This window comes from Podarcis liolepis (genome assembly GCF_965112155.1).
Source record: "Podarcis liolepis genome assembly, chromosome: 16".
Taxonomy (NCBI): Eukaryota; Metazoa; Chordata; class Lepidosauria; order Squamata; family Lacertidae; genus Podarcis; species Podarcis liolepis.
The window spans coordinates 23,679,875-23,707,228 of NC_139567.1; the positions used below are offsets into that span (position 1 = coordinate 23,679,875).

General features: G+C 45.4%; 1 protein-coding gene and 1 long non-coding RNA gene across 5 annotated transcripts in view; one reads left to right on the forward strand and one right to left on the reverse strand.

Annotated features, from left to right (window-relative positions):
- The window catches only part of GRAMD1B (GRAM domain containing 1B), a 209,355-nt gene that overhangs the window by 40,509 nt on the left and 141,492 nt on the right, over window positions 1–27,354 (forward strand). For 2 of the 4 annotated variants that reach the window (XM_083480962.1, XM_083480963.1), the window contains exon 1: window positions 24,694–25,725. In XM_083480962.1, coding sequence (XP_083337088.1) covers window positions 25,382–25,725 — 344 coding nt within the window. In that variant the 5' untranslated portion in view covers window positions 24,694–25,381. Of the gene's footprint in view, window positions 1–24,692; window positions 25,726–27,354 lie in introns of those variants that run through there. The other 2 variants (XM_083480961.1, XM_083480959.1) reach the window with 2 other exon arrangements.
- Window positions 884–24,334, reverse strand: LOC310696121. Its single transcript, XR_014520443.1, has 2 exons — window positions 24,247–24,334; window positions 884–1,431 (listed from the first exon to the last, which is right to left on the reverse strand). It is a non-coding gene; the product is annotated as an uncharacterized lncRNA (long non-coding RNA).

Genomic DNA, 27,354 nt, shown 5'->3' on the forward strand with positions numbered 1-27,354 from the left:
ATAATCGATCACAGTAATTGTGGGAGTAGAAAGAGATATCAGTGTGAGCGAGAATGCCCTTACAGAAAACTTTGCTGTCTGGATTTCAGTGGAATATTTCAGCTGCTATTATTATTAATGTATTAAAACGCTATACTGCCCTTCATCCAAGGATCACAGGGCATTTTACAATGCAAAAACACAAAAATATACAACATAGTAATAAACTAAACATCTCCCATATTTCAGTGTAATATCTAGTGTTGTGTAGATGCTGATGTTCTCTTAGAATGCAGGAGATTCAAACATAGCAATCTTAAATAATTCAACAGTTCTGTACTATATATAAAGAACATCAGATACATAATTCATCCCAAAGCCTTTACATTTTCTTGAGACTTGCATATGAAAGATTGCTCTGTGCATCACCGCTCTTGGAATGTAAACCAAATGCTCGTTGTCTGACTTTTATGGGGCTGCAATGGTTAATTGCAGGAGAGCATTGTTGCAGATCTGCTGGTTCTTGTTTTCAAGCCGTTCTGCTTTGTCAAATTATTCTGTAAAAGTGGAGTCTGGTGGTGGTGGGGGGGGGGGGAGAGAGAGAGCAACACATGTGCAGGTACCTGAACAGCTTGGTCAACAATTTACTAATAGGCTTCTCTGGGAGATGTGAAATCCAACGTGCTTTGAATCTCTGAAATCCCTTGTGCTGATGATCAGAGCCAGAAACTGGCTAGGAAGGAAGATGGACAAGGAAGTCCAAGGTGGGCTAAAGGAGGAAAAGGTGATCGCAGAGAAGCTGAACGGATTCTTTGCATCTGTCTACACAGCAGAAGATGTACAGAAGATCTTTATGATGAGTTTCTCAGGACAGGAGCCAGGAACTGAGACAAGTAGTGGTTACAAGTGTTGAAGTTCTAGGCTGTATTGACAAATTGACAGCAGGCAAATTGCTGGATTTGGATGGGATCCACCTGTAAGTTATTAAATAACTCAAATGTGGCATTGCTGATCTTTTAACAAAAATAGGTAAGTGGTACCTAAGATCTGTACCTGAGAACTGGAAAGTGCCCAGTGTAACACTCATTTTTTAAAAGTGAAATTACAGGCTCATTAGCTTAACGTATATTTTGAGAAAACTGACAGAAAGCATTGTTAGAGATAGAATTACCAAGTGTATAGGACAGAGATGGGGAAGCCCCTTTCAGTCCAAGGGCTTGTGGGCCACCTTTGGGACTTGCAGACCAGGCAGGACCAGATGCAAACATGAGCAGAGCAATTGATGGCACTCCTGCCTTGGCCATGCAAAAAGTTTATATACACCAACCACACATCTCTCCATCCTCTATCTAGGCAAGCAGGAGGCATCATCACAGTTCAAGGGCACATTCCAGTCAGGCAAAAAGAATGTCTGGTCTGTTGTTTTCTGTTCCTTTTCCAGTCTGCAGTGTCCTTTAGAAAATGAAAAAAACACAACCATGAGAACTGTACATAGTCTTCTAAATGCAGCCAAGCTATAGATTCACACGAAGGCATTATGAGGAGGGCAGATTTATTTTCAGTCTGTTCCTAATGATTCACAACATGAAATTTGCTATTTTCTCTTCTGCTGCACACTGAACTGCCCACCATGGCCCTCTCTTTCCTGGATTAGGGATTTGGCTCAAAGTGCATCTCTGTGTACTTGCTTACAGTGAATTGTTTCACCATTGATCCTTTTGTATGCTCCCCGCCTCCCAGTCTGTTTTGGATTTTAGCATCCTCAATTAATTGGGTTCCATTTGCTGCTTAACTGTTTGCTCCAATTCCAGGTGGCTTGTGAATCTTAAATAGCACTTTTTCATCCCAGTACAGCTTACTCCCCACCAGTATCACCAGTACGTTGATGAGCTCCAACTCTGTCTCTCTGTTCCATCAGTACCAGGGAAAAGAATGCAAGTACAGAAACAGCTGGATGTGTAATAGGCTGGATGTGGACCAAGAATCTGAATTGCTATGGGTGGGTGGTTCCCATGTCAGCTATGGGTGGGTGGTTCCCATGTCAGGAAAATGGCAGAATGACCTGTTCTTAATGGGGCTGCATTCCCCTTGAAGGAGCAGGTGTGTTGTTTGGGGGTGCTTCTGGAACCCAGATGACCTCAGTGGCTAGGATTGCCTTTCCCCTTGCTTTACTATGCATGCCATCTATGGCTATTTCTAGACAGGGAGAGCTGGCCATGATTACCCACGCTCTGGTAACCTCCAGCCTGGACTATTCAATCAGTCAAATATTCATTACTGTCAACTAGCCATTCAAAAAAGGACAAAGTATAAAAAGTACATAATCACAGCCTCAGAAGAACAGAGGTGACAGGTTCAGAGCTAAGAATTATAGCAAGTCTAAGAGACATTCAGTTATTTTGTGACCTGTTCAGTAATGGATTTATTAGGGAACCCTGCCCCCCCCCAAGGAAGATACTCAAATAGGTCTCTAAGAATTGACCACCAGAAAACTGTCTACCCCAGGCGTGGTGGTAGTGGTGGACACAATGTGTTCTCTGATGCCTTGATACAGGGGTCAGCAAACTTTTTCAGCAGGGGGCCGGTCCACTGTCCCTCAGACCTTGTGGGGGGCTGGACTATATTTTGGGGAAAAATAATAATGAACGAATTCCTATGTGCACTATGCACACCAGGCAGGCCCCACAAATAACCCACAGATGCATTTTAAAAGGACACATTCCATGCAAGAGCACCAGGCAGGCCAGACAGTATTGTAGATGATGATGATGATGATGATGATGATGATGATGATAATAATAATAATATTCTTATCTGCCCTGATGAAAGTCATTGTTTGGATGGGGAGTCCTCACCTGGGTTTGGTGCTGTGTTGCGACCTGCTGGGCCTCCTGCTGCCGGCACCTCTTCCACGCTTTGGGGGTGGGATGGGGGCCCTCCTGCTGGCAGTGGAGGCTGAATTGCCACTGTGCCAGTGGTGGGGTGAACTCCGGACTGCAGGAAGGTTTCCAGAGGCCTTCCGGCAGTTCAGAGCCTTCCTGCCGGCAGCGGAGGCTAGATCGCCGCCGCGCAGCCAGCGGGGAGAGCTCCGGACTGCCCACAGGAGCACCAGGGCGGCGGCACGAAAGGGCTGACTAGCTCCGGAGGCGCTGCTCAAAATGGCGCTCAGCCAGCTCAGCCCACTACGCAGGGTGGGGAGAAGGGGGGGGGGAGAAACCAGGAGGGAGGAGGCGCCATGGTGTGTGTGTGGGGGGGGGGATGACGGCGCCCCCCCCAAAAAATTAACGGGAAAAAATAACAAAGAGAATCACCAATCCACAGACCATCCCTGGGCCGGATCCTGAGGGCTATTGGGCCAGATCCAGCCCGCAGTCCTTAGCTTGCTGGCCCCTGCCTTGATAGAATTTACAGTAGAAAAACACACCGTATTTTTCGCTCTATAAGATGCACCAGACCACAAGACGCACCTAGTTTTTGGAGGAGGAAAACAAGAAAAAAAATATTCTGAATCTCAGAAGCCAGAACAGCAAGAGGGATCGCTGCGCAGTGAAAGCAGCAATCCCTCTTGCTGTTCTGGCTTCTGGGATAGCTGCGCAGCCTGCATTCGCTCCATAAGACGCACACACATTTCCCCTTAATTTTTAGGAGGGAAAAAGTGAGTCTGATAGAGCAAAAAATACGGTATATCGTCTAGTCCAGCCCCCTGCATTGCAGGAATCACAGCTAAAGAATCCAACCTCTGCTAAAAACAAATCCAACCCCTGCTTGAAAACTTCCAATGAAAGATGGAAACTTCCACCATCACTTCCACTGTTGATGAGTCACTTCCACTGTCGAACTTTTACCACCAGAAAGTTCTTCCTAATGCTTTATCAGAATCTACTTTCTTGTAATTTGAATCCATTGGTTTGGGTCCAACTCTCTGGAGGGCACAAAACAAGCTTGTTCCATCTAAAACAAGAAGCTTGCTCCATTTTGAATTTTTAGAAATGGTTCCTAGCCTTAATCTAGGTCTCTAGATGACTGTACCATCACAAGTTATATATGAAGGAGTAGGAAAACAAGGCACAAGAGAATTCCAGTCATGGCAGAATATAAAAAGAGAGGCAAGCTATTTATGGTATCAGTTAAAGGCAACCATGAAAAGAAAGCTCTTCAGAGTCCATCACCTAAATGCTAGAATCGAAGGGTCAGGCATGTCAGTTGGAAGGTAATTCCATAGATTTGGGGCTAGAACCATGAAGGCCCTATTTCTTGTAATTAGTTAATATACAGACAAGACACTTGAGAAGACCCCATGAGCTTAGAGGCAGGGGTATTTGGGTAAAAGCAGTCCTTTAAGTAAACTGGACCCAAACCATTTACAGCCTTAAATGTTAATCTCAGAACTTTGAATCAGACCTGGAAACCTATTGGTAGCCAGTGCACAAGTGGTGCAAAATTGGAGTAATGTGTTTGGATTTTCTGGGTTCCCCATCAGTACCAGTGTTTTGAACCAGCTGTAGCTCCTAGACCATCTTCATAAGCCAGTGTTTCCCAACCGGTGTTCCGCGGCACACTAGTGTGCCGTGAGAGGTTGGCTGGTGTGCCGTGGGAGGGAGGCGGGCGAGTCGGGCGGTGAGAGGCGGCGGCGGCGAGGATCCGCGTCGAGCCGGGGACGGCTCCGCGGTGGTGGTGCCGAGGTTTCTCTCTCCATTCTCCCCTCACTCACACACACACACACACACACACACACGAAGATCAGCTGACAGGACCCAGCCAATGGGGCGGCGGAGGGGGAGCGCGTGCAAAAGGGAGGAGCGCGAGACAGCGGACGAGGAGGAGGCCGGCATGTCCGGGCAGCAGCAGCAACAACAGCAGCAGCAACAACAGCAGCAGCAACTCCCGGCGACGGCTCCTCAAGCCCCGGGCAACCCTACTCCCTCACCGGCCTCGGCCGCCCTCCTGCTCCACCCGCCGCCGCCTCCCCCGCCGCCGCCGGCCACCTCGGCCCCGCCGCCGCCCCCTCCTCCGCCCGCTATCGCCGCCACCACCACCACAGCCGCCGCCGCCTCAGCTGCCGCCGTCCCTCAGTCCCTCGCTTTGCTGCACTGCCTCCTCCCCCCCCACCCCCAAAGCTTGGAGGTTCCCCGGCAAGGGGGAGGGAAAAAAATTGAAAACTTTCACTTTCGTGCGTCCCTACCGGCGTGACGCTGCGCGCTGACGTCACGGGGCTGTAATGGTGGTGTGCCGCGAGATTTTTTTCTTCAAACAAGTGTGCCTTTGCCCAAAAAAGGTTGGGAAACACTGTCATAAGCAGCCCCATGCAAAGTGCATTCCAGTAGTCTAGCTGATACTATTTCACAGGTTTCTTGCTCTTTTTCTTCTTTGCTTTCTCTACCAGCTCAATTCCTATTCCCCCCCCCCCCCAAAAAAAGAAAAGTGCTGCAATCAGAATTATGTAAATTTGGCACATATATGCAAATATTTTCAATCTGCATAACTTCTTGATACAGAATTAGATTCCTTGATGCAGGCGTCTCTTTGTCGAGAAAACGAGCATGCAATAACCCTTTGATGACTCATGTGTATGTTTTCATCTGTGTTCCCAAACTCCTTTCTCATCTTCCTCTCCTTGGTACGCTCTAAGATAATCAAGTCTTTTCAAGTGAGTCACACGTTTCTGGCTCCGTCTGACAGTGAGCGGTGCTTGGGTTCCCATTCAGAAAGTTGCAGCTGTCCAAGGAGCGGAATGTTTCTGCGAAGCAGAAATGGTTATTTTCTTCTGCTTTAATTACTGCAATTACCCCAAGGCACGCTTTGTGCAGAAGATGGCAGTCAGAGCTGACACCACGGTTGGATTTCCCCACCTCATGGGAAATGCCGGCGGCCACAGCTGTGATACTTTGTCATCTCAGGGCACGAGTCACATTCCAGATTTGAGTACTAATTTCACTGCTTCTGTTGTTTTTCATTTCTGGGTTTTGATTAGGTTCTTCAGTGCTTCTGGAGTTGATTAATGTCTGTTTTTATTTGCATGATGGAAGCCTTGTGGAACTCTGAAGCAAATGCTCCTGAGGCCACAACCACACAAAATATTTAAAGCACTGTGATTCCATTTTAAACAGTCATGGCTTTCCCGTCTTCCTCCCCCCTCCTTGGTGAGCGGCACCGGCAGTGTCCTTCCCCTCCCTCTCTCTCAGCCCCCACAACGAAGAGAAGGGGGCACCACTGCCTCCCCAGCCCTGAAGGCCTGGCATGAGCATGGCTTACTTTTCCCCAGCTCTGGCCTTGATGAGGGAGCCTGTCGTGAGGCCCCTCAGAAATTTGCGCCCGTGAAGAAAGAACCCCACCCAGAGAAAAATGGATAATGAAGATGATGGACTATGCGGAAATGGCAAGGCTGACCGGGAAGATCAGGCACCGAGAGGATAACAAATTCAACAAAGAATGGCATAACTTTATAGAATATATTAAAGAACACTGTAAAAATTCTAAAAACGTTAACAGGGTTGATATAGAGCACTTGCAACTTAAAACGACAAAGGATAAAATTGAAGTATAATAATTTAGATAAATGTAATTAGATGCAGTTTAAAAAGGAAGATAAATTTTGGAAGCCAAGGGAGGGGTAGGGGGAAGTCTGGGGGTTCAGGGAACCACATAAAGGTACTGATATGGACTATGGTTTAATATGAACAAGTGTGTGTGTAAAAAAAATTTTTTTTTTGAAACTTTGAATATATATATATAAAAGAAATTTGCGCCCAGGACCATGGCCCAGGGGCGAAACTAGGCTTTATTTCACCCAGGTCAAAGACCCAGTTTGGAACCCCCAAGCGCATTTTCACACACACACACACACACACACACACACACACACAGGCTGAAAGCCTCACTGGCTCCCCTCTGGTCTGGAGGCTTCACCCAGGGCAAAACCCTTGGCAAGTCCCCCGTCCCGTCCCCCCCGCCAGCTATGGCTCTGCCTTGGCCCCCCTATGCTGTGCCATTAGCTGTGAGGGGGTGTGGCTGTGAATTTGCCAATATACTACTGGCAAGAGCTTTAACAGAGAGGGCTGGCCCCTTAGCTGTTATCCTTGAGCTTGTACTGATGTTACTTCCTTGTACAGTGGTACCTCAGGTTACAGACGCTTCAGGTTACAGACTTTGCTAACCTGGAAGTAGTACCTCGGGTTAAGAACTTTGCTTCAGGATGAGAACAGAAATCGTGTTCTGGCGGCGCGGCGGCAGCAGGAGGCCCCATTAGCTAAAGTGGTACCTCAGGTTAAGAACAGTTTCAGGTTAAGAATGGACCTCCAGAACGAATTAAGTTCTTAACCCGAGGTACCACTGTATGCCTGGAAGACAACATGCTATAAAGTTTTATCTGCATAAAATGACCTTCAATAAGATCTTTTTCTGATCAGACTAAAGTAAGAGACATCCTCTCCCGAACCGTAATTAAAACCGTGTCCCCTCCTCAGTCCTCCATGCACATGGCTGATTGTATCTCAAGCTCCTCTGCATGTGCTGTCTGCTAACACCTACTCATAAACCTTCGTCCCCTTCAGATGCATCTGATATCGTCTCAGAACACCCAGTACTGCCGTAAGAAAGAATATGACTGGTCTCTTTCTACCATGATTAAACCACATAGTTGAAGGAACGTCATCAAGATACGGATGAATAGCTGCTATGTGGTTGATTAGAAATCCAAGATAAGTTGCTGAGAAATATATGAAAGGGATGCACACTCCCCAGGTAGAGGTTAAAGCAAAAAGGGGAGGAATAATGGAAAATCTGTATCAGGTGGAGGAGCTTTTCTTGACCTTCCTCTCTAGAATGTGCGTCAAGCATGGCGAGGTTGCAGCACACTACAAGAGAACAGTAACGATTCTCTACATCTGTACCCTGGAGGCTTGAAGCTGAGAGCCTTCCAGAGGCAAGATAAGAGCCTGCTTCTAGACTTCATATTAACACATGGTTGGAAACAAATGTGTGTGTTTAGCAGGGCGGGATTTATGTTTGATGAGGCCCTAAACTACTGAAGGTAATGGGGCCCTTTATATGTCCAGCTGTCCTTTGTCAACAACAAATTGTCGCTGTTTTTTCTGTTGAATATATGCTATATGGTAATTTATGGACCTAATAGGTCCATACACAACACAAAACACTGTAGGTTTTATTTTATCTGTTTTTATCTTATATTTTGGAAATGTACACCCACTTTTTCCCCTTTAAATTTTTTGGCAGCCCCCAAGAGAGTGTGGCCCTAAGCTATAGCTTGTTTAGTTTACACGTAAATCTGGCACTGTTTAGAAACATGGATCAAAACATTCATCCCTGTGCTGGTCGTTTTGATAGATTAAAATAGTGAGATGGTTATAACACTCCTATGCTCATTATGAAGGTCATTTTGAGAGTACCCCAGCAACTACTATTATGTATGGTTGAAGGTTGGACTTCAGGAATGGGGAAGGCTGTGTCCCCCCACACCCAAATGCTGTTAGACTCCAACTTCCCTTAGTCCCCATCAGCATAGCCAGCAGCCAAGGCTGATGGGGAAGAAAGTTCAGCGATGCTGGAGGACAACACATAATGTATTCGTTTACTCAGAAATCTTCCTCTCTTCCACTGATTAAAAAGCTAACAGGGCGATTGCTCTTTTGGTTAAAGATATACAGTGGTGCCCCACAAGACGAATGCCTCGCAAGACGAAAAACTCGCTAGACGAAAGGGTTTTCCGTTTTTGCGTTGCTTCGCTAGACGAATTTCCCTATGGGCTTGCTTCGCAAGACGAAAACGTCTTGCGCTTTTTAAAAAAAGCCGCTTGAAGAGGCGCAGTTGCGACGGACCGTGCTTCGCAAGACGAAAAACATCGCAAGACGAAAAGACTCGCGGAACGAATTCTTTTCGTCTTGTGAGGCACCACTGTACTAGAGAAGCATGACGGTTCTACATACAATGTGTTATCAACTTGTCAAAATCTACTGTTGCTAACACCTACTTATTTAAAGTCCTGATTTTAACCTCTGAAGCCTCGAACAGTTACCAGTAGTTGAAGGCACATCTAACTGCCCACACATCAAAATCGACGACAGAGGTCCTCCTCCTCTGCCTGCCACCAAGATCAATGAAATTGTCTTCCATGAGCAAAAGGGCCTTTTCAGTGGTATCCCCCATGCCTTTGGAATTCATCACCAGCTGACTTCTGAAAGGCTAGCACACTCACCAGTCCTTCAGAAGGGCTTTGAAGACCTATTTGTTTTGTGAGGCCTACGCAACAAATGGCATTTTGGGTTTTACATTCTGGGATGTGTGTCTTTTTAGCGTTGCTGGTTTATTACTGTTGTCAGTGCATTGCAAAATTTATTTTTTATCACATTTTTATTCTGTTATCGCTAAAACTATAATTGCAGTGATGTAAACCACCCCGAGAGAATTTTACAAAATGCATGCATTCCAGTCAGCAATTTGGAATCTGAAACTTAAAAAATCTGTAATCTAGAAAGGGATCTGTTAGCAACGGATAACTTAGCCCAAGGGGAATGTTAGCAGTATATTCATTTTTTAAAAAAGTATTAGTAATTTCATTATAATTCCCCATGCCTTTTAGTATAGATCAACCTAAATAGGAACATAGGAACACAGGAAGCTGCCTTATATTGAATCAGACCATTAATTCATCTTGCTGGCAATAGTTTTCCAGGGTTTCAGACATCTCTCACCTGAAGATGCCAGGGATTGAATTTGGGGCCTGCTGCATACAAGGCAGATACCTTTATCCCTAAGCTGCGACCCTTTCCTGAATAAATGCAGGAATGATAAAGGGGTCTGTTGCAATGTAGATTGTATAATAGTCTGACTTAAGGCTACAGGACATTTGTGAGAACAGGAGGAAGATGTGCAATCGTTTAAGAATACACCAAGGGCCTTTGTCTTCAGTTTACTTATTTGTCTAAAGCAATATTGATGCTTTCCCCCCCTTTTGCTTCAGTCTTGGACTAGAGCTCATCCTGTCACACTTTTAAATTATACCGAAAACGTAAGGATCACCAGCTCTTTGCGGAGCAGGGTAGAAGAGCCATGTGCAAAGTGAAGGGCTGCTCTCTTCAAATGCAATAACTGTACTGTCTGCAATAACTGAGCCACCAGAGAGCAGCAGTAGGGAGGTCTGGACATACTCCGGGCAAGGACAAAAATAGCAAAACCAGGAAAAGTTAAATGAGGCGACTTGTGTACATCATACAAATTAAGTAACTTTACATATGCTGTCTTCTTTTGCATACTGTTCTCATCCACTTGTTACCTGCTGTTTTTAATGCTTTATAAAATAAATATTTGCCTTCCATTGGGAAATGCAAATAGATCTATGGGCACACACTGAAGCCCCATCTCCTAGCTACGGGAAATCCTGTGTCAGGCATTGCCTAGTTAAACGATGGAACTTGCTCCCGCAGGAGTCAGTGATGCCATACAACTTAGATGGCTTTAAAAGAGGATTAGACAAAATCATGGAAGAGAAGTCTACTGATGGCTACTAGCCTTGCTGGCTAGGCTGTGACCCTATGGTCAGTGGTAGTAATGTTCCTGAATGCCAGTTACTGGAAACCTCAGGAGAGAATGCTCTTCTGCTTGGTCCCTGCTTGTGGGTTTCCCGCATCTGGGTGGCCACTGTGAGAGCAGGATACAGTGGTAAGTACTTAATTTGTTCTGGAGGTCTCTTCTTAACCTGAAACTGTTCTTAACCTGAAGCACCACTTTAGCTAATGGGGCCTCCTGCCACCGCGCCGCCGGAGCATGATTTCTGTTCTCATCCTGAAACAAAGTTTTTAACCCGAGGTACTATTTCTGGATTAGTGGAGTCTGTAACCTGAAGCATATGTAACTCGAAGTGTATGTAACCCAAGGTACCGCTGTACTGGACTACCCAAAGTGTATGTAACCCAAGGTACCACTGTACTGGACAACAATGGGCCACTGGCTTTTCTTATGCTCTTTTGTGCTTAATCACACTAGTGGCAAAATAAATATTTTTGCAAGAGTTTTCCAGAACCATATACAGTGTCAGCAACAGAACTGAGATGCCACTACAATAAATTCAGCTTGACTTTTATGTTTTTAATTTTAAGATGAAATTTGTTGACTATACAGAAAAGGCCACTACATAATCCAGAATGTGGCAGCCAAACTGGTGACTGGAAGTGGCCGCTGAGACCACATAACACCGGTCTTGAAAGACCTACATTGGCTCCCAGTACGTTTCTGAGAACAATTCAAAGTGTTGGTGCTGACCTTTAAAGCCCTAAATGGCCTTGGCCCAGTATACCTGAAGGAGCGTCTCCACCTTCATTGTTCAGCCCGGACACTGAGGTCCAGCGCCGAAGGCCTTCTGGCAGTTCCCTCACTGTGAGAAGTGAGGTTGCAGGGAACCAGGCAGAGGGCCTTCCCAGTAGTGGCACCCGCCCTGCGGAACTCCCTCTCATCAGATGTCAACAATCTTACTTTTCTAAAAGACACCTGAAGGCAGCCCTGTTTAGAGAAGTTTTTAATGTCTGATGTTTTATCGTGTTTTTAATATTCTGTTGGGAGTCACCCAAAATTGCTGGGGAAATCCAGTCAGATGGGTGGGCTATAAATAACTAACTAAATAAATAAATACATAAATAAATAATTATACCATCCAATTTTTTCGGACCCAGGACACGCATCTTCTGGGATGTGCTTCCAGGCAAGTCACATGATCCGTGCCTTGCTCTCACCCCCAAAATGTGCTTCTTTCGGGGTGAGAACACAGCACAAAAGTGCAGAACGCAAAGTGGCTGCCGCGATCTTGCACAAAAAAATGGGATGTCCTGTTTTTTCCTGGGCACTTGATAGGTATGCCACTGTTAATTATACTATTCATCTTCAGCACATTAAATGTTTATGATATAAGATTTGCCTTTCTGTCCTTTCCTCAGTCGCAGCCACACAAATAGACCATATTTCCATTATACAGGCACCCACATAGACACTCTCCCCTATCCCTGTGGCAATGTCTGAGGAATAACTTATTGGTCTTCGTGAAATCAACTTTTGAGATGAATATTTGCCTCTTTGCTTTCAATTTTAAAGTGTATTAATACTCACGGCAGCCAAGAGAACCCAAGGCACAGCTTAAATAAAATATCAGAAATCCAAAGTGTGAAAAATGATGCTTGGCAGCACTTAATATCCTTTAAGTGTCATCCATTTTATTTGCCAGCACTGCTTGGGATCCTGCTTTCTTTTATATCAACAGGCAAAAGTGGAAGGGGGAAATGAAGTGAGTATTGCATATGAGGGTTAGGACTGATTCTAAGACGTGAATCTGGATGCCAGATAGGTCAGGTGCAGCACAGAGGCCCGGTTATGTAAGCTACGACAGGCACAACATCACGTTTGTTCTTGACGTACAGCCTTAGAAAATCTATGACCTTGTTTAGCCAAGGCTGACAGCCAGCATATTAATCAGTGGTTATTAATTGCCATAGTATTCGCCTATGGATGTGAACTGGGAACGAGGCAGAAAATGCCATAATGTTCCTGAGTAAATCACATGTCTGCACAGTTAGTACTTCAAAAAGTTATGGCCAGCCTCCCCAAAAGCATCTACTGTGGTCTGTGGATAAGGGAACACTAGATATTAGGGTGTTTCATATTTATGCTATGGCTCAATACCAAGAGGGTTAAAAGAACATCACCTCTATCCCAGATAGTAAACGTAAAGGGACCCCTGACCATTAGGTCCAGTCGCGGACGACTCTGGGGTTGCCACGCTCATCTCGCTTTATTGGCCGAGGGAGCCGGCGTACAGCTTCTGGGTCATGTGGCCAGCATGACTAAGCCGCTTCTGGCAAACCAGAGCAGTGCACGGAAATGTCGTTTACCTTCTCGCCAGAACGGTACCTATTTATCTACTTGCACTGGTGTGCTTTTGAACTGCTAGGTTGGCAGGAGCAGGGACCGAGCAACGGGAGCTCACCCTGTCATGGGGGTTCAAACCACTGACCTTTTGATCAGCAAACCCTAGGCTGTGTGGTTTAACCCACAGCGCCACCTGTGTCCCTCTATCCCAGATACTGTACCCTTATTTTAGCTCCTGTGATATACACACCCGTACATTCTCTAGAGGAGATCGCATAGCGTGAAGACTGACTGAATGAGGGCTGGCGAGTAACAATGTTTCTACCCAGAATTTGTGAAACAGAGAGAACAGTCCTATGTACTGTACAGTGGTACCTTGGGTTAAGAACTTAATTTGTTCTGGAGGTCTGTTCTTAACCTGAAACTGTTCTTAAGCTGAGGTACCACTTTAGCTAATGGGGCCTCCCTCTGCCGCCGTGCTGCTGCTGCATGATTTCTGTTCTCATCCTGAAGCAAAGTTCTTAACCCGAGGTACTATTTCTGCATTAGCGGAGTCTGTAACCTGAAGCGTCTGTAACCTGAAGCACCTGTAACCTGAGGTACCACTGTACAAGAAACTGGTGTAAGTTAAGCCAGTGTAAAGTTATGCCAGATCTAAACCCTGTTCAGCAGTGAGGCTGCTGCTGCACTGACTAATGCTGCCAGCTGGAAAACAAGCCTTTAGAATAGTAATCTGTGCTGGGTTGCTAGGCCACCTGACCAAGCTAAATGAGTTTAGGGTCATGTCCACATTCTGCTCCCACCACCCTGCCAATACATCCCTTTTGTGGACTTATACCAGCCTTGGCTCACCCACCTTAAGCCTGGCTCAACCAGGGTGAGCTAGTTACTCCAGGGGACTTAGGGCCGGGGACTTCGCACGGAACTGCCCCTAATTCAAATAGAAACTTATTTGTGAATTTATCAGATCTAATTTCTGTTTCATTTAGAGTATTTCTTGCTGATGTCACTGATTCTACTCAGCAAAAATGAAGAAGAAAGCGCACTAAAGAGTAATTGCTTAGTAAAAGTACTAAAGTACTAAAGGGTAATCAGGCACTGGCTGATAAGGAATGGAAAGATGCTAGCTTGCTTAGCTAGCAGCTTGCTTTATCTGGTTGCCTCGGCGACACAGGAGGAGGTTGCTCTTTGCTATCCATGGTTGTGCAACTGTTTCCGTCTACATACTGCAGCCAGGCAAAGGGTCAGCAATGGGCTTGTTCACATTTGAGCATTATTTAGCTGTTAATCCACTCCCCCCCCCCCATTCGAATTAGACTGGAGTAGTCCACAGTCATGCATACAGTATTGAGATTTGTACATGAGATGCAACTGGGGTCTTTCTCATTCCCATCAGTGGGTCTTCCTTCTTGTGTTTGTTCCTTTCTTCTGATGTGTTGATTATGCTGTGCTGATGGGGCATGCACACAGATAAGTGTGCATGTACCATTATTATTATTATTATTATTTGAAAATCTACCCAGGAAGTGCACAAAAGCGATAGTCAGCCATCTGTCTGTCTGTCTGTTTGTCTATCATCTATCTATCTATCTATCTATCTATCTATCTATCTATCTATCTATCTATCATCTATCTATCTACATTCAGGAGCATGCCAGGAATACTTACCACCACATCGGTAAAACAAATAAAAGCGATTGTAAATTCTCAGCACACACTTTTCAGATAAATTTGCTGCTCAGTATCTGGTGTTGACTTTTAAATGTGGTTTGTGCAGTTTCCTGGTTTTGTGCAAATCTGAGGGATCCAGGGAGAGAGAGAAAGACGGGGAGAATGGCTTGGAAGAGAAATGAAAGCCTAAGAAAGTAGTGGGTATGGCAAGGGGAGTAGCAGAAAGTGACGTTTGATCCACCCATCCAAAAACATAGAAACAAATTGTCTGTGGACCCAAGTGGATTGGTTTGGAGCTTGTTTTCCTCCCAATTTATCCCTGTATTCATAACTCATCCTTGTCAAGTGAGTTTCCTCTTTGCTTAAGGACACGAGATCTGCCTTGCTAAATCAGACCAGCAAGTCTGCTTGTTCAGCAAAGTTCACAAGAATCGTAGAACTGCATTCAACGACCATTTGAAATTAATGGAACTAAATTAGTCATGTCTGTTAATTTCAGCAGGGCTACTCTTGAGGATGACTAACATTGGGTGCAATTCATGGCAGCTAGCAGTTGCAAGATGGTCCTCTGGAAACTGGCCAGTGCTCCACCAGTAGACCACAGTCTACCATCACCACATCCATTGGGTCTTTTGGCCCTTGAAATCACCCTTAATGTTTATAATAGGTAAAACATGGGCACACAGTACATGCAATTAATCTTGTTAGGTTTTTAGAAGTTGTTTGCTCACCCTGAACCTGGATTATCTGTGTCATAATAACAAAATACACAAATTTCCCATATACTTCCCATTTTGAAACTATTTCCCATTCTTTCAAGAGTCTGCATGGTGTAGTGGTTACAGTACCACACTAGGACAAAAGTTTCAGTTCTCTCTCAGCCATGAAGCTCACTGGGTGAAGCTTGGACTAGTAACTCTCTCTCACCCTAATTTACTTCTTGGGGTTCCTGTTAGGATAACACATAGTAGGGTTTCACCCATTAAATGATCAGAGCAGCTTGATAAACTTGTGCTGTTAAGCAGGATAAATTATATTGATATAGGGCTGCCTAACCTGTGCCAGGTAACTAAAGACGGAGAAAGGGATTGTGTATTCAGAGAACAGTGATGATGGAATATTGGAGGACCAGGTGATGGGAACTCTGCCACATTCCTATACCAGGGACGTGCCCTTGGCCCTACTGTACTACATTGGCTACGCTTCTGCAATATAGCTTGTAGGTGGCTTCCCTGGCTGTTCTGTGGGGTGGGTCACATTTAAACAAGTGAGTGCAAGAGGATTTTTATTTTTCACTTGTCTGTAAAATATTTCCCAAGCAGCTCCCTTCTGAAGGAAGAGCTGGAAGAGAAAATGCCTTCTCTGCCACCCAGGCACTTAACTCATTTCGGAAATTTCCTCTAATGGTCCCTCTGCTGAGATTGTGGGTAACAGGGAGATGATGGATAGAAGTGGAATTTAGGAAGCAATTTCTACATGCTCATTACAAAACGAGTTTACCCGTTGGGAGGCAGGAACTGTCTGGCTCCTTCCCTGGCTCTGTGGCTCATGGGAGTTCAGATCAAGTTTTAAACATTTCTGCTTATTAGCTCTGTGCAGAGGGGAAATGAGAGCAATGGCTCCCTTATGGACAAGGCGTTTGGTGCCTCGCATGTTACTTGGCACACCTCCCATCTTTGCAAAGGAAAAGCCCCAGCAGTTGGGAGTTCAGCTAAAGGGAGATGCTTAGGATTGATTCACAGCCATCCCTTTTGTTAACATCTGCTTAGCAAAATGCTCATCACTTGAAAACTGTGGCTGCACTTGATGTGTAAAAGGAAACTCGCAGTTGCGGAAAGGAGAACTTCCCAGACTTCACTGCCAGGGAAGCAGGCTGGCAAGATTGCTAGAAAACTCCCCAAGCCCAGATTAAGTAAGGCCCTCATTTTTGCACAAACATTTTGGGTGGAATTTGAGTCAGAGCAGCCTTTTCCGCCCCTTAGTGCTTTGTTCTGTTTAGTTGTTTGCTTGCTTGTTTGTTCCTGTTGTTAAATATTTTGTTCATGCGCTGTGCGAATTATTTTCACACTTTTGAAACTACACCATAACCTTCTGAATAAGAGGAGTTAAGGAATAATTTTAAATAAAGTAAAAATCTGAGCAGAATGGTCATATACAATGGCCCCAAATGGCCTTGCATTTAGCCATAGGTGACCAGGAATTGCATGCACATGTTTAAGTGGGATGATGGAGGGGGGTGGATTTTGTGGGGGGGGGTCCATCCCATTTCGCCACCTGAGGCAAAATGGGTATGTGCTCTCTCCTGCCCCTGACCCTGCTGGAATGCCTTGCCTGCCCCACCATTTCTGCCACTGCCAGAACCCCATTCTCACTGAGTTTCAGCAAGGGTTTTGCAAGGCCTTGCCACTCAACTTCTCCACCCTAGGGGCAGGGAAAATGATCAGCAACGTGGCACACTGGAGTGTCTCCCTCTTACTGAAACCTGGTGAGGGGGGCTGTTCCAGCAGCAGCAGAGTGAGTGGGGTGCTGCCTCAGTGCTTCTGCCACCTAACAGGTGGGCCGGCTCTGTGGAGGAGGGAGAAAGCATACTGTCCATCCTTCCACCCAGTATAAAAATGTAGTGAAGTTTATGCAACAGGGACAAATTCTCTCTGCTCCTCTTATCTATCAGAACAACAACACCATAATTATATTATGGGAAACGACTTGCAGAAGTGTGTATATTTACAAAATGGCATGGAAAAATGTGTATATTAGGAGAAATTTGCACTGAAATGCAGAATGGTTTTTTTAAAAAAAACACAACACAAATTGCTTCTGAAATATGAAGAACAACGGTAAATTTAAGACCAGAAAAAGCAGAAACAGTTCCATCCATTCCTAGGTACAAGTTATAAGATTTGTGTGTTCTTTGCGTGGGCAACTGGCTTCTCTACAGAAGGCTCCACTGACCAGAGCTACCAGAGCATGAATTTTCACAGAACAGGAGCAAAATATGTGCTGCTCAAAGACCTTTTGTACTTGCAAGCTGGTTCCCCTGTGATTAATGGTGTGTGCTATGAGCTGTGACCCAAGATGGAAGTACTATGCAGGTATGAGAGATCTACTGAGTGCTCAAAGGAAGGGCAACCTCTCCTCTCTTTGGAAAGCACCAGAGTGATACAGAAACCCAGGAAGCAAATGTCACCTCTTAATAACTGAGATTGTAATACACCCAACAGTAAAAGATGCTGTTCCGAGTTGTACAGAGACTCTGATTTATTGCAGGCTACGAAGCAAAATGCACACATCGTGTGAGCAGGACACAGGACTTTGCACAGATTCCTTTTGTTCTTCCTCTTAGTTTGTGCTCAGGGAGTGTTTCCACAAGCAAGGCTTAAACTGCACAGCTGCCTCCCTCTTGCTGCTTTGCAAGAACATTCCATCACTTTTTAATGTAGAAGAGAAGGCCAAACTGGGCATTGGTCATGTGACTGAGAATTCTGGCCAACAAGTTTTACGTAGTGTTCACAGGACGGCCAATTTTCTGGGTTTTTTAAATAATAATTTTTATTAAAGATTTCGTAGTTTACAAAAATACATGCATGCTCTCTTTTTACAAGTTGTTTTTTCTACGGATCTGTTGCGAGACATTAGTGTTTCATGCAGTATAAGGTTGGGAAGAAAGGGGGAGGGGGGATGGTGCGTGGGGTGGGGTGTAATGCTTCTATTATTCTACATAGTGTCTGTATGGGGTCAGCATCACTTGTGTGGGTTCTCTTTCTATTTGCTTGTTATATTTCCTTGGTGGTGAGAGAGGTTGAGGTGGCCTAGGGTGTGGTTGGTTGTCTTTGGTTGGCTGTAGTGAGATTCGTTTATATGTGTGAGGGCGTGGATTTTTGGATCAGGTTAGCCATATGGATTCGTATGCTCTCGGTGGATTCTTGTAATTGTCTGGTTGGGCTATGTATGTGATAAAGGGGAACCATACCAGAGTGAAGGCGTCGTCTTCTATTTGTCCCCCATTTGTTTCAGTTTATTGGCTAGCTTTTTTAGTAGTAGTAGTAGTAGTAATAATAATATAATAATAATAATATTTTTTATTTATACCCCGCCTTCCTCAGCCAAGGCCGGGCTCAGGGCAACTAACAACCAGTAATAAAAACAAGTTGAATGAATGCAACTTAAAAACAAGGTTAAAATGCAACATTAAAACATTAAAGTGCAGCCTCATCACAGGAGGAGAAAGGAAAAAAGAAAAAGGGGGAGGGAATTAAATTGACTCCAAGCCAAAGGCCAGGCGGAACAACTCTGTACGCTGTTTCCCATACGATTTGATACCATTGATCCATGTTTACTCCTAACAGGTCTCTCCAGTGTCTGGCTATGATGCTTCTGGCTGCTGAGAGTAGGTCAGTTTTGAGCACTTTATAATGTGAGTGGGCGTTATTATCTTGGCAGATGTTCAGTAGGGCCAGTTCTGGGGTGACTTCTAATACCTGCTTAGTTATTTTGCATGCTTCTTGCATGACTGATGTCCAGTAGGGTTGGATTTGGGGACATTCCCACCACATGTGGAGGTATGTGCCTGTGGAGGTGCAGCTTCTCCAGCATTTTGGTGATGCTCCTGGGCGTATCAGCACTAGTTTCCGTGGTGTTAGGTACCATCTGTAAGTTACCAATATATCACTAAAGGCCTTTACATAGTAAAACAGGGAATAAAAGGAAACTTTCATCTAAAATCATACAGCGTAACCTGTAGCAGTTCACAGCATAAAAAGAAATTTACGACATTAAAACTTAAGATTGGAATGCATTCACCTAGCTGGAATGGAGCTTCTTGGCTGCCAAGTAGCCAAATTCCATGGACTGTGTGAACCTGTTTAGCGCTGTGAGGATTTTCCTCAGTTTGGAAGTAATGGGTATGCTGTGGTGGGGGTATTTTCAATTATGTCTCTAATTTTCTGTTTTAACAACAACATTCAAAATAGCTGGGTGAAGAAAGAGCCTCTTTAAAGGACATTTTTTTTACACATAAGACTGAAAGCAGCTCTTAACCCAGTTAGTTTTTAAAATATATAGTTTATGGGAGTGTTCACTTTTTTTTTTACTTACACTGAAACTGTTCAGAGTTCCTGTTCTTCTCCCATGCCTCTCTTTTTAGTCTCCCTCCCCAAATCATTAACCCCTGTTGGCATTGACTTGTTCTCTCAATAACAGCTGTAGTAAATTGAGGGTATGTCCCCACCCATACATTTAAAGCACATCCAATTCCTATTAAAAGCACAAGGCTTCCCCCAGAGAATTCTGGGAATGATGGTTTGTTAACCCTAGTGGGAATCATAGGATTGTTATGGGAAAACTACAGTTACCTGGATTCTTTTTGGGGGTTATAAAGGTAAAGGGACCCCTGACCATTAGGTCCAGTCGTGACCGACTCTGGGGTTGCAGCGCTCATCTCGCTTTACTGGCCGAGGGAGCTGGCGTACAGCTTCCGGGTCATGTGGCCAGCATGACTAAGCTGCTTCTGGCGAACCAGAGCAGCGCACGGAAACACCGTTTACCTTCCCGCCAGAGTGGTACCTATTTATCTACTTGCACTTTGACGTGCTTTCGAACTGCTAGGTTGGCAGGAGCAGGGACTGAGCAACGGGAGCTCACCCTGTCATGGGGATTCAAACCGCCGACCTTCTGATCGGCAAGTCCTAGGCTCTGTGGTTTAACCCACAGCGCCACCCGCGTCCCTTTGGGGGTTATAGTGTGCTTTAAATGTGCACTGAATGCACTTTAAATGTATGGAGTGGAGCTGCATATATGTGGAGGGGCAGGCGAGCTCCTCACAGAGACAGGGCTCAATATAATGAGAGTTCAGTACTACTGTCAGTGTTTGGTGCCACAGTGGCTGTGCTGCAGAGGCTGATTTGCACATGCAAATATATGTCAGGGAGCCCCCTCTGTTTTTGCTGCTGTCTTTTTTTCCTTCTCCTTAAGTAATGGGAAGTTCAAAGCTGTCATGGGACGCTCTCCATAAGAGACATGAGCACTCTGCAAAAATCTTACTTGGCATTCATAATCAGTGAAAGCAGAATCAGTGTAGCCTCCAGAGTCCACAAAGACACGTCTCTGTTTCAGTTACCCAAAACTACCAGCTCTAAGGTAAATGCGTTTTAGATCCAGTGTGTTTCTCAGAAACCATGTGCATCCCACATGGCTGCCCAAGCAAACAGGTGTAGAAGGTTTCTTGCCCAGATTAGCTAGCTATTTAATCACTTTGTGGTTGCTTTCATAAATTAGGCGTGTAGGGTGGGTCTTGTCTCAAACAATCTAGATCTCTAAAGGGAAGTGATAGTCCCATTCCATCGCTGGCAGGTTAAAACTAGCCATTTGAAGAGCAAGAGAAACTGTTTTCTTGTGAGATTAAAGGTAAAGGTACCCCTGCCCATACGGGCCAGTCTTGTCAGACTCTAGGGTTGTGCGCTTATCTCACTCTAGAGGCCAGGAGCCGGCGCCGTCTGCAGACACTTCCGGGTCACGTGGCCAGTGTGACATCGCTGCTCTGGTGAGCCTGCACCAGCGCAGCACACGGAACACCGTTTACCTTCCCGCTGGTAAGCGGTCCCTATTTATCTACTTGCACCCGGAGGTGCTTTCGAACTGCTAGGTGGGCAGGAGCTGGGACCGAAAGACGGGAGCTCACCCCGCCGCGGGGATTCGAGCCGCCGACCATACGATCGGCAAGTCCTAGGCACTGTGGTTTTACCCACAGCGCCACACGCGTCCCGCTCTTGTGAGATTACTACTACTTAAAATGCTGAAAGCAAGCTTTTGAGACATGCATTAGATAATCATCTACTACTACTACTACTACTACTAATAATAATAATAATAACAATTGTACCCTGCCCACCTGGTTTCCCCAGCCACTCTGGGCGGCTTACAGCTGAAAGCAAGCTTTTGAGACACGCAGGACTAACAACAACAACAACAACAATAATAATAATAATGCCCCACCCATAGATGCTCAGAAAAGAAGATATGACTGTCCCAGGCAGCAGATTTACCCACCCAAGTTTCTGGACTCTATTGTCTCAATGTGGAACAAACTTGCTCTGTCTTGGTGCTGAAAAATCTGCAACTATAGTTAAAGAGCACAATCCAGTACTATAATGTTTTCCCCTTCTCCTGCCTATTTCAGCTGACAAAGACTCCAGTATGATTCACAAGCTGGTTGCATTCAGTGTTTTAAATGCTAGTTGCTTCAAATAAAAGTGCTGTGTGCCCTGCTCTGTGGGACCAGTGCTTACAAGCAAGACTTTGCTTTAGCTTTATACTTTAAAGAATAAATAAATTACTAATCTTTGAAGTAGCACCAGTCTTTTCCCCCTTAAAAAGCAAGAACTCTCTGCCCTCCCTCAGTGCTTGTCACTGGTATTTTTCACGCCTTATCATGAGGAAGGTTGTACTGTCTCTCTTGTTACACAGCTCCTGGATTTCAAAGAGCATCAGACAGGTGTCCAGTGTCCTCTATCCAAAATTAAAAAGTGACACCGAATGTTATGGCATAAGTAAGCGTTGCCTAGTAATGACAAAATCTGCTTAGAAAACTTCTAGTAGCAAGAACACCTTGTACTGTTTTGGGAATAAGAATCAAAGCAAGAAATGGAAGAATCCACTTGGGGGCAGGGGAGACATGCCTATTAATTTATTCTTTCATTTAATTTTTCATTGATTCCCTGTCTTTCAGCCTGCTAGAAGTCCTCAAACCATCTTTTCATCAAAATGATAAAACTAAAAGATTACCTATTCTCCATAAAACAGCACAGCGGTTTTGTTATGTACCCACCCATCCAATGATTGCAGCAAATTTTGGGTTGCTGTGATTCACTGCTTATTTCTAAGGCTGTATCCTCAGTATGGATCTAGATATGTTTCAGAGCCATTTAACTCTCCCAGCTCCCAACCAAGGAACCTGGGAAGTGGGTGTTCCATGAAGGACTTAGCGATTTTTCACAGGAACTCCTAGCATTCTCTCAAAACCACAACTTCTTTCTTGTACTTTTGACACTTAAGAACATACTGTAAGAAGAGCCTGCTGGATCAGGCCAGTGGCCCATCTAGTCCAGCATTCTGTTCTCACTGTGGCCAACCAGATGCTTGGGGAAAACCCACTAGCAGGACCTGCAAGCATTACTGCCTCCTGCCATGGACGCAGAGCAAAGCTATCGTGGCTAGGAGTCACTTGCAAGTGGTGAGTGCCATACAAAACCCAGTGTGCAAATGAGAAGCTGGGGACTTGCAACATCGGTGTGAGGGGCACAGACCCAAACTGTGCTTGCAGTATAACAATACCTCACTAGTTAGTAATTTCCGCACAATACTTTCTTTCCCCTCCATTTCTTTTAGGACTGCATTCAAACACCCATGATGGAAGCTACAGTGGAACCTTGTGTTACGTACCACCCTCCTTACGAATGCTTTGGGTTACGAGCTCCGCTAACCCGGAAGTAGATGCCTCTTGTTGCGAACTTTGCCCTGGGGTGTGAGCGGAAGTGGCGTGCCAGCGGTACCATTAGTGAAAGCGTGCCTCGTGTTCAGAACAGTTTTGGGTTACAAACGGACCTCCGGAACGAATTAAGTTCGTAACTGGAGGTACCACTGTACTGTTTTGACATGCTCTTGGAGGAACAAATCCACCTCCAACCTCTGCAGATCTGTTTGTTCAGCGTAACACTGTCATGTCTTGTTCCTCTTGTTGACTTTTCTGCAAGGCTGGATTCCTTAGGAGTTCCTACCTGCTCGTGAAATGCATCTAGTTCTATTGTTTTCGACATTTGCCTCTCCAGGAGGCCTCCTTACAAACTCCTGACTTGATGCTCAGATGCCCTGTTCTGTTCGTCGTAATGAGCATTCCGCAAATAAACATTGGTCAGGAGCAAGTGACACAGGTGGCCACTGACCACAGAGAAGCAATTAGGAAAGCGAAAACAGCATCTGCAAGGAGCAAGAGTGCATCAGCTGCCAGGCAGCGTGTGTCGGGGCCCCACAAGGGTTAGGTTTGACGGCTTAAAATTACTCACAGCTCCTTACAAGGAGGAAATTGCTCAAATGAATTTTTGTGAAGCACTAAGATAATGCATACTACTCTCTTTCCCTTTACTTGAGTCAACCCAGTCACAAAGGGAGTCTGAGAATGCAAATATTATCTCCTTACGTACTTGCCTTCCATTGAATGACAGAATAATGTATTTGTCTGAGAAAGAGTTTCATCTGTGCTGGGAGATCTGTGATGGACTACAACTAAACTAGGCTGCAGCTATCAAGGGAGAACCGTGGCTGTGGATCTCTTGAGTTTTCCAGCATCTTTGTATTTGTTTCTTTCACTACCATCTGAAGTTATGCTTGGAAGAGATCCATTTCTCTTTTGCACTGCTTTATAGTATCTAGGGCTTTTGTCGTGGTGTTTCCCACTGTCTCGTCTTATGTGCTTAGATGTCTTTGCATGTCATCTGCCAGTCTTTCTGAAATGCTGTCAGCATAGCATGTCATTTTGGAAGCAGCCCTTCACCCTGAAACCTCTCTTTCTGTCTTTCACATTATTTGGACACTTCTGCAGGAATATGTGATGTGTACATACGCAATAATGGCCCCCAGGCTCACTGAAACTCTTTTGCCTCCCCTGCAGTCCCTTGGACATTTTGCCCCTCAAGGACCTCTTCAATTTTGTGTTAGACAAAACTCAGCCAATTTTACCGTGTACAGATCTCATCCAGGAATTTCCCAGCTCATCTTCTGGCTTTCTTCCAGATTCTAGGAGTTTTATTGGAGACTTTGCTTTTGCTTTTTCCCTTTAGGTTGCTTCAAATTTCAAAAAGGAAAGCCATTTAGTGCTGCAGCCTGTTAGCTTCTCCTTGGCTTTTGCCCGCCCCCCTTCTCCTACCTCCCTTGACTTCAAACAAGGCACACACAAAAAACTATTTAGCAACAGCTGAAGGCCTACGCTGGAGGTCACCAACTTTCCCCTCCTTCGGCAGGGTGGGACATCTGGCCTGAAAGGGGGAGATGGAGGGAGAGAGCAGCCAACCGCCTGGTAGGAAAGGTTTGTTTTCATTCCTCCTCTGTCATGTGCCGCAGTGTGGCTGATCGGAGCAGCACATTTGGTAACAGAGCCCTTGTCCCTTGAGGTTAAGTGTATGGTTACACTTGCAGCGGCAGCAGCTGCCTGAGCGTATCAGCAACAGGGGGGGAAGACAAATCCCCCCTCCCACCTCTTCTCCTCCTTTGCCAGTTTTATCATATATCACTGCTTCCTTCCTTCCTTCCTCCCTTCCTTCCTCCCCCGCTCTCTCTTTCTCTTTCTCTTTTCTCTGACCTCCTCACAGCTTCCCACCTGGTCACTCCAGAGTACACACAGCGGAGAGTTTTGTCAGCCCAGCTCCGGAGGAGAATCCTTCAGCCACTGAGCAAAAGGAGAGCCAAGCAAGGACCGCTGGAAGCCAGAGCAGAGCAGAGTGGAGGGAAGCTGGTTGGTGCCAGCTCGGCTTCCATGTGTGCCTGCCCCCCGATGCTAAACCGGCTGCTGCAGCTCTGAAGGAGGCTGACTGAGCATGCGGGACAAAGTTGCTCTCGGGAGTTGAAGGACTTGGGCTAGGAAGTCAAGAGCAACTTGCAGCGAGCTGGCTCCCTCTGGGCTCCTGTTAAATGAAACCACCTGAGGAACATGAGATTTCCTACTGGAGAGGGAGGGAGGATGCCAAGCCCGGTAAGGAGGGAGAAAGGCGCATTTTAAGTCTTCAGTGTTGTTTGCATTGAGTGGGGTGGGAAAGAGAGAGAAGGAGAGAGTGTCAAGAGTAAATGAGGGAGGGAGGAGAACTGATACGGGCACCTGATGCCAGCTGCAAAGATGACAGAGACCCTCCAGCTCCCGGCACTGCAAGTCCCGGAGCAGCAGGTGGCAGAGTGCGGCCACGCCTGGTCCAGTTCGTCCACGCCGACCCTGCGCCGAAGGCGGTTCAGGATGCGGCGCACAAGGAATGTCCAGGATCCGAGCCTAGAGACTGCGCCCTCCAGCAAGGAGTTCCTACAGCTCCCCTCCATTGAAATCACCCCTTCCAGCGATGAGGACACACCTTGGTCTAACTGTTCCACTCCCAGTGCCTCTCCACGGCGCAAGCGCTTCCTTCTCCGCAAGTGGTTGAATGTGAAGGAGAAGAAGGAATGCAGTGAGAGCAGGTATGTTGCCTCCTTTCCCCTCTTCCCTTTCCACCTTTCCATCTATGAAGAAGAATCCTTCAAGAACTGGGGACATGGGCCTTTCTGTTATTTGACGTGGCCCATGTTCCACGATGTCTCCCTCTACTGGCTAAACTAGTTGAAGTGGCATGCAGATTTGATACTTGTTGGGCATGGTTTTCTTAGTCCTTTATTTCAGACAGCAACGGAACGCTAAACAAAACACGTGGAGCAGTTTACAAATCGGGGATTCGTTGTAGTGCTTAGATGGGCTAATGATGGGCTTGCTTCCACCATGATGCTGATACCCTCATATTTAAACTATAGCCATGTGTTAAGTGTGTGTGTGATTCAGATATCAAAAGGGGGAAATTGCACATCAGTAAGCTCTACCAGATTAGGGTCCCCTGCCCACAGATCACATCTTCAGGTAACTGGTAGCTGCATCTGTGGATGATGGTTCATATAGGCCTTTGTTCCTTGGACTGGAAATTTCTAATGCAAGCATGTAATCATTAGAGGACCCTGAGAGTTCTGCATAGCATAAATCTCTGAGACATTTCTGGATTAAATATATGATAAAAGGTAAAGGACAGTTAAGTCCAGTCGCGGACGACTCTGGGGTTGTGGCGCTCATCTTGCTTTACTGGCCGAGGGAGCTGACATTTGTCCGCAGACAGCTTTTTTGGGTCATGTGGCCAGCATTACTAAGCTGCTTCTGGCGAAACCAGAGCAGCGCATGGAAACGCCATTTACCTTCCCGCCGGAGCGGTACCTATTTATCTACTTGCACTTTGACGTGCCTTTGAACAGCTAGGTTGGCAGGAGCTGGGACTGAGCAATGGGAGCTCACCCCGTCGCAGGGATTCAAACCGCCAACCTTCCAATCGGCAAGCCCTAGGCTCAGTGGTTTAGACCACAGCGCCACCCATGTCCCGTATTAAATATATGAGTTTACCTCAATTCCTCTTATTTTTCACAATTTGACAAGTAATTATTAAAAGTACCAGTAGCTAGTGAAAGCTGATGATCAAACAGTTTGAAACTCATTATGTTTACTTGGAAGTAAATCCTATCTATTGAAATCAGATTTAATTCCAAAGAATTATGTGTAGGATCACAGCCTTCAAGAGATGCCTTATCTGAAAAGCAAATTCCTTTTTCTGCTGTAACGAAGCTGTCAGTAACGAACTGTCCTTTGTTGATTAATCATCTTCCTTTATCACTTAATTAACATTAAAATATCACAGTATCCATAACTAGGCAATACAGTATCTGAGGATGCTTAATGAAGACAACACAGCATCCCTTGATAGCTGCTATTAAATTCCAAATCAAATTCCACAATTTGTAATTAAATAGTTGATCAATTAATCCCATGTTACTCAATTGACTTTAATTCCCCCCGCTGCCCTTGTATAATTGTTTTGCATCAGCCACTTTTCTCTAACCATCAGAACTAGCAGCTTTTTAAAATAAACAAAGTGGAGATTGTTGTGCCCTTGCATCAGCTGTAAGAATAAACATTCTATCAGATACAAAAGACAACTTGGTACTCCAAATACCTTGAGTGACTGATGAAGGGTGGAAATGGTTGTAAAGTGAAACACAGCAATGCATGAAGTGTGG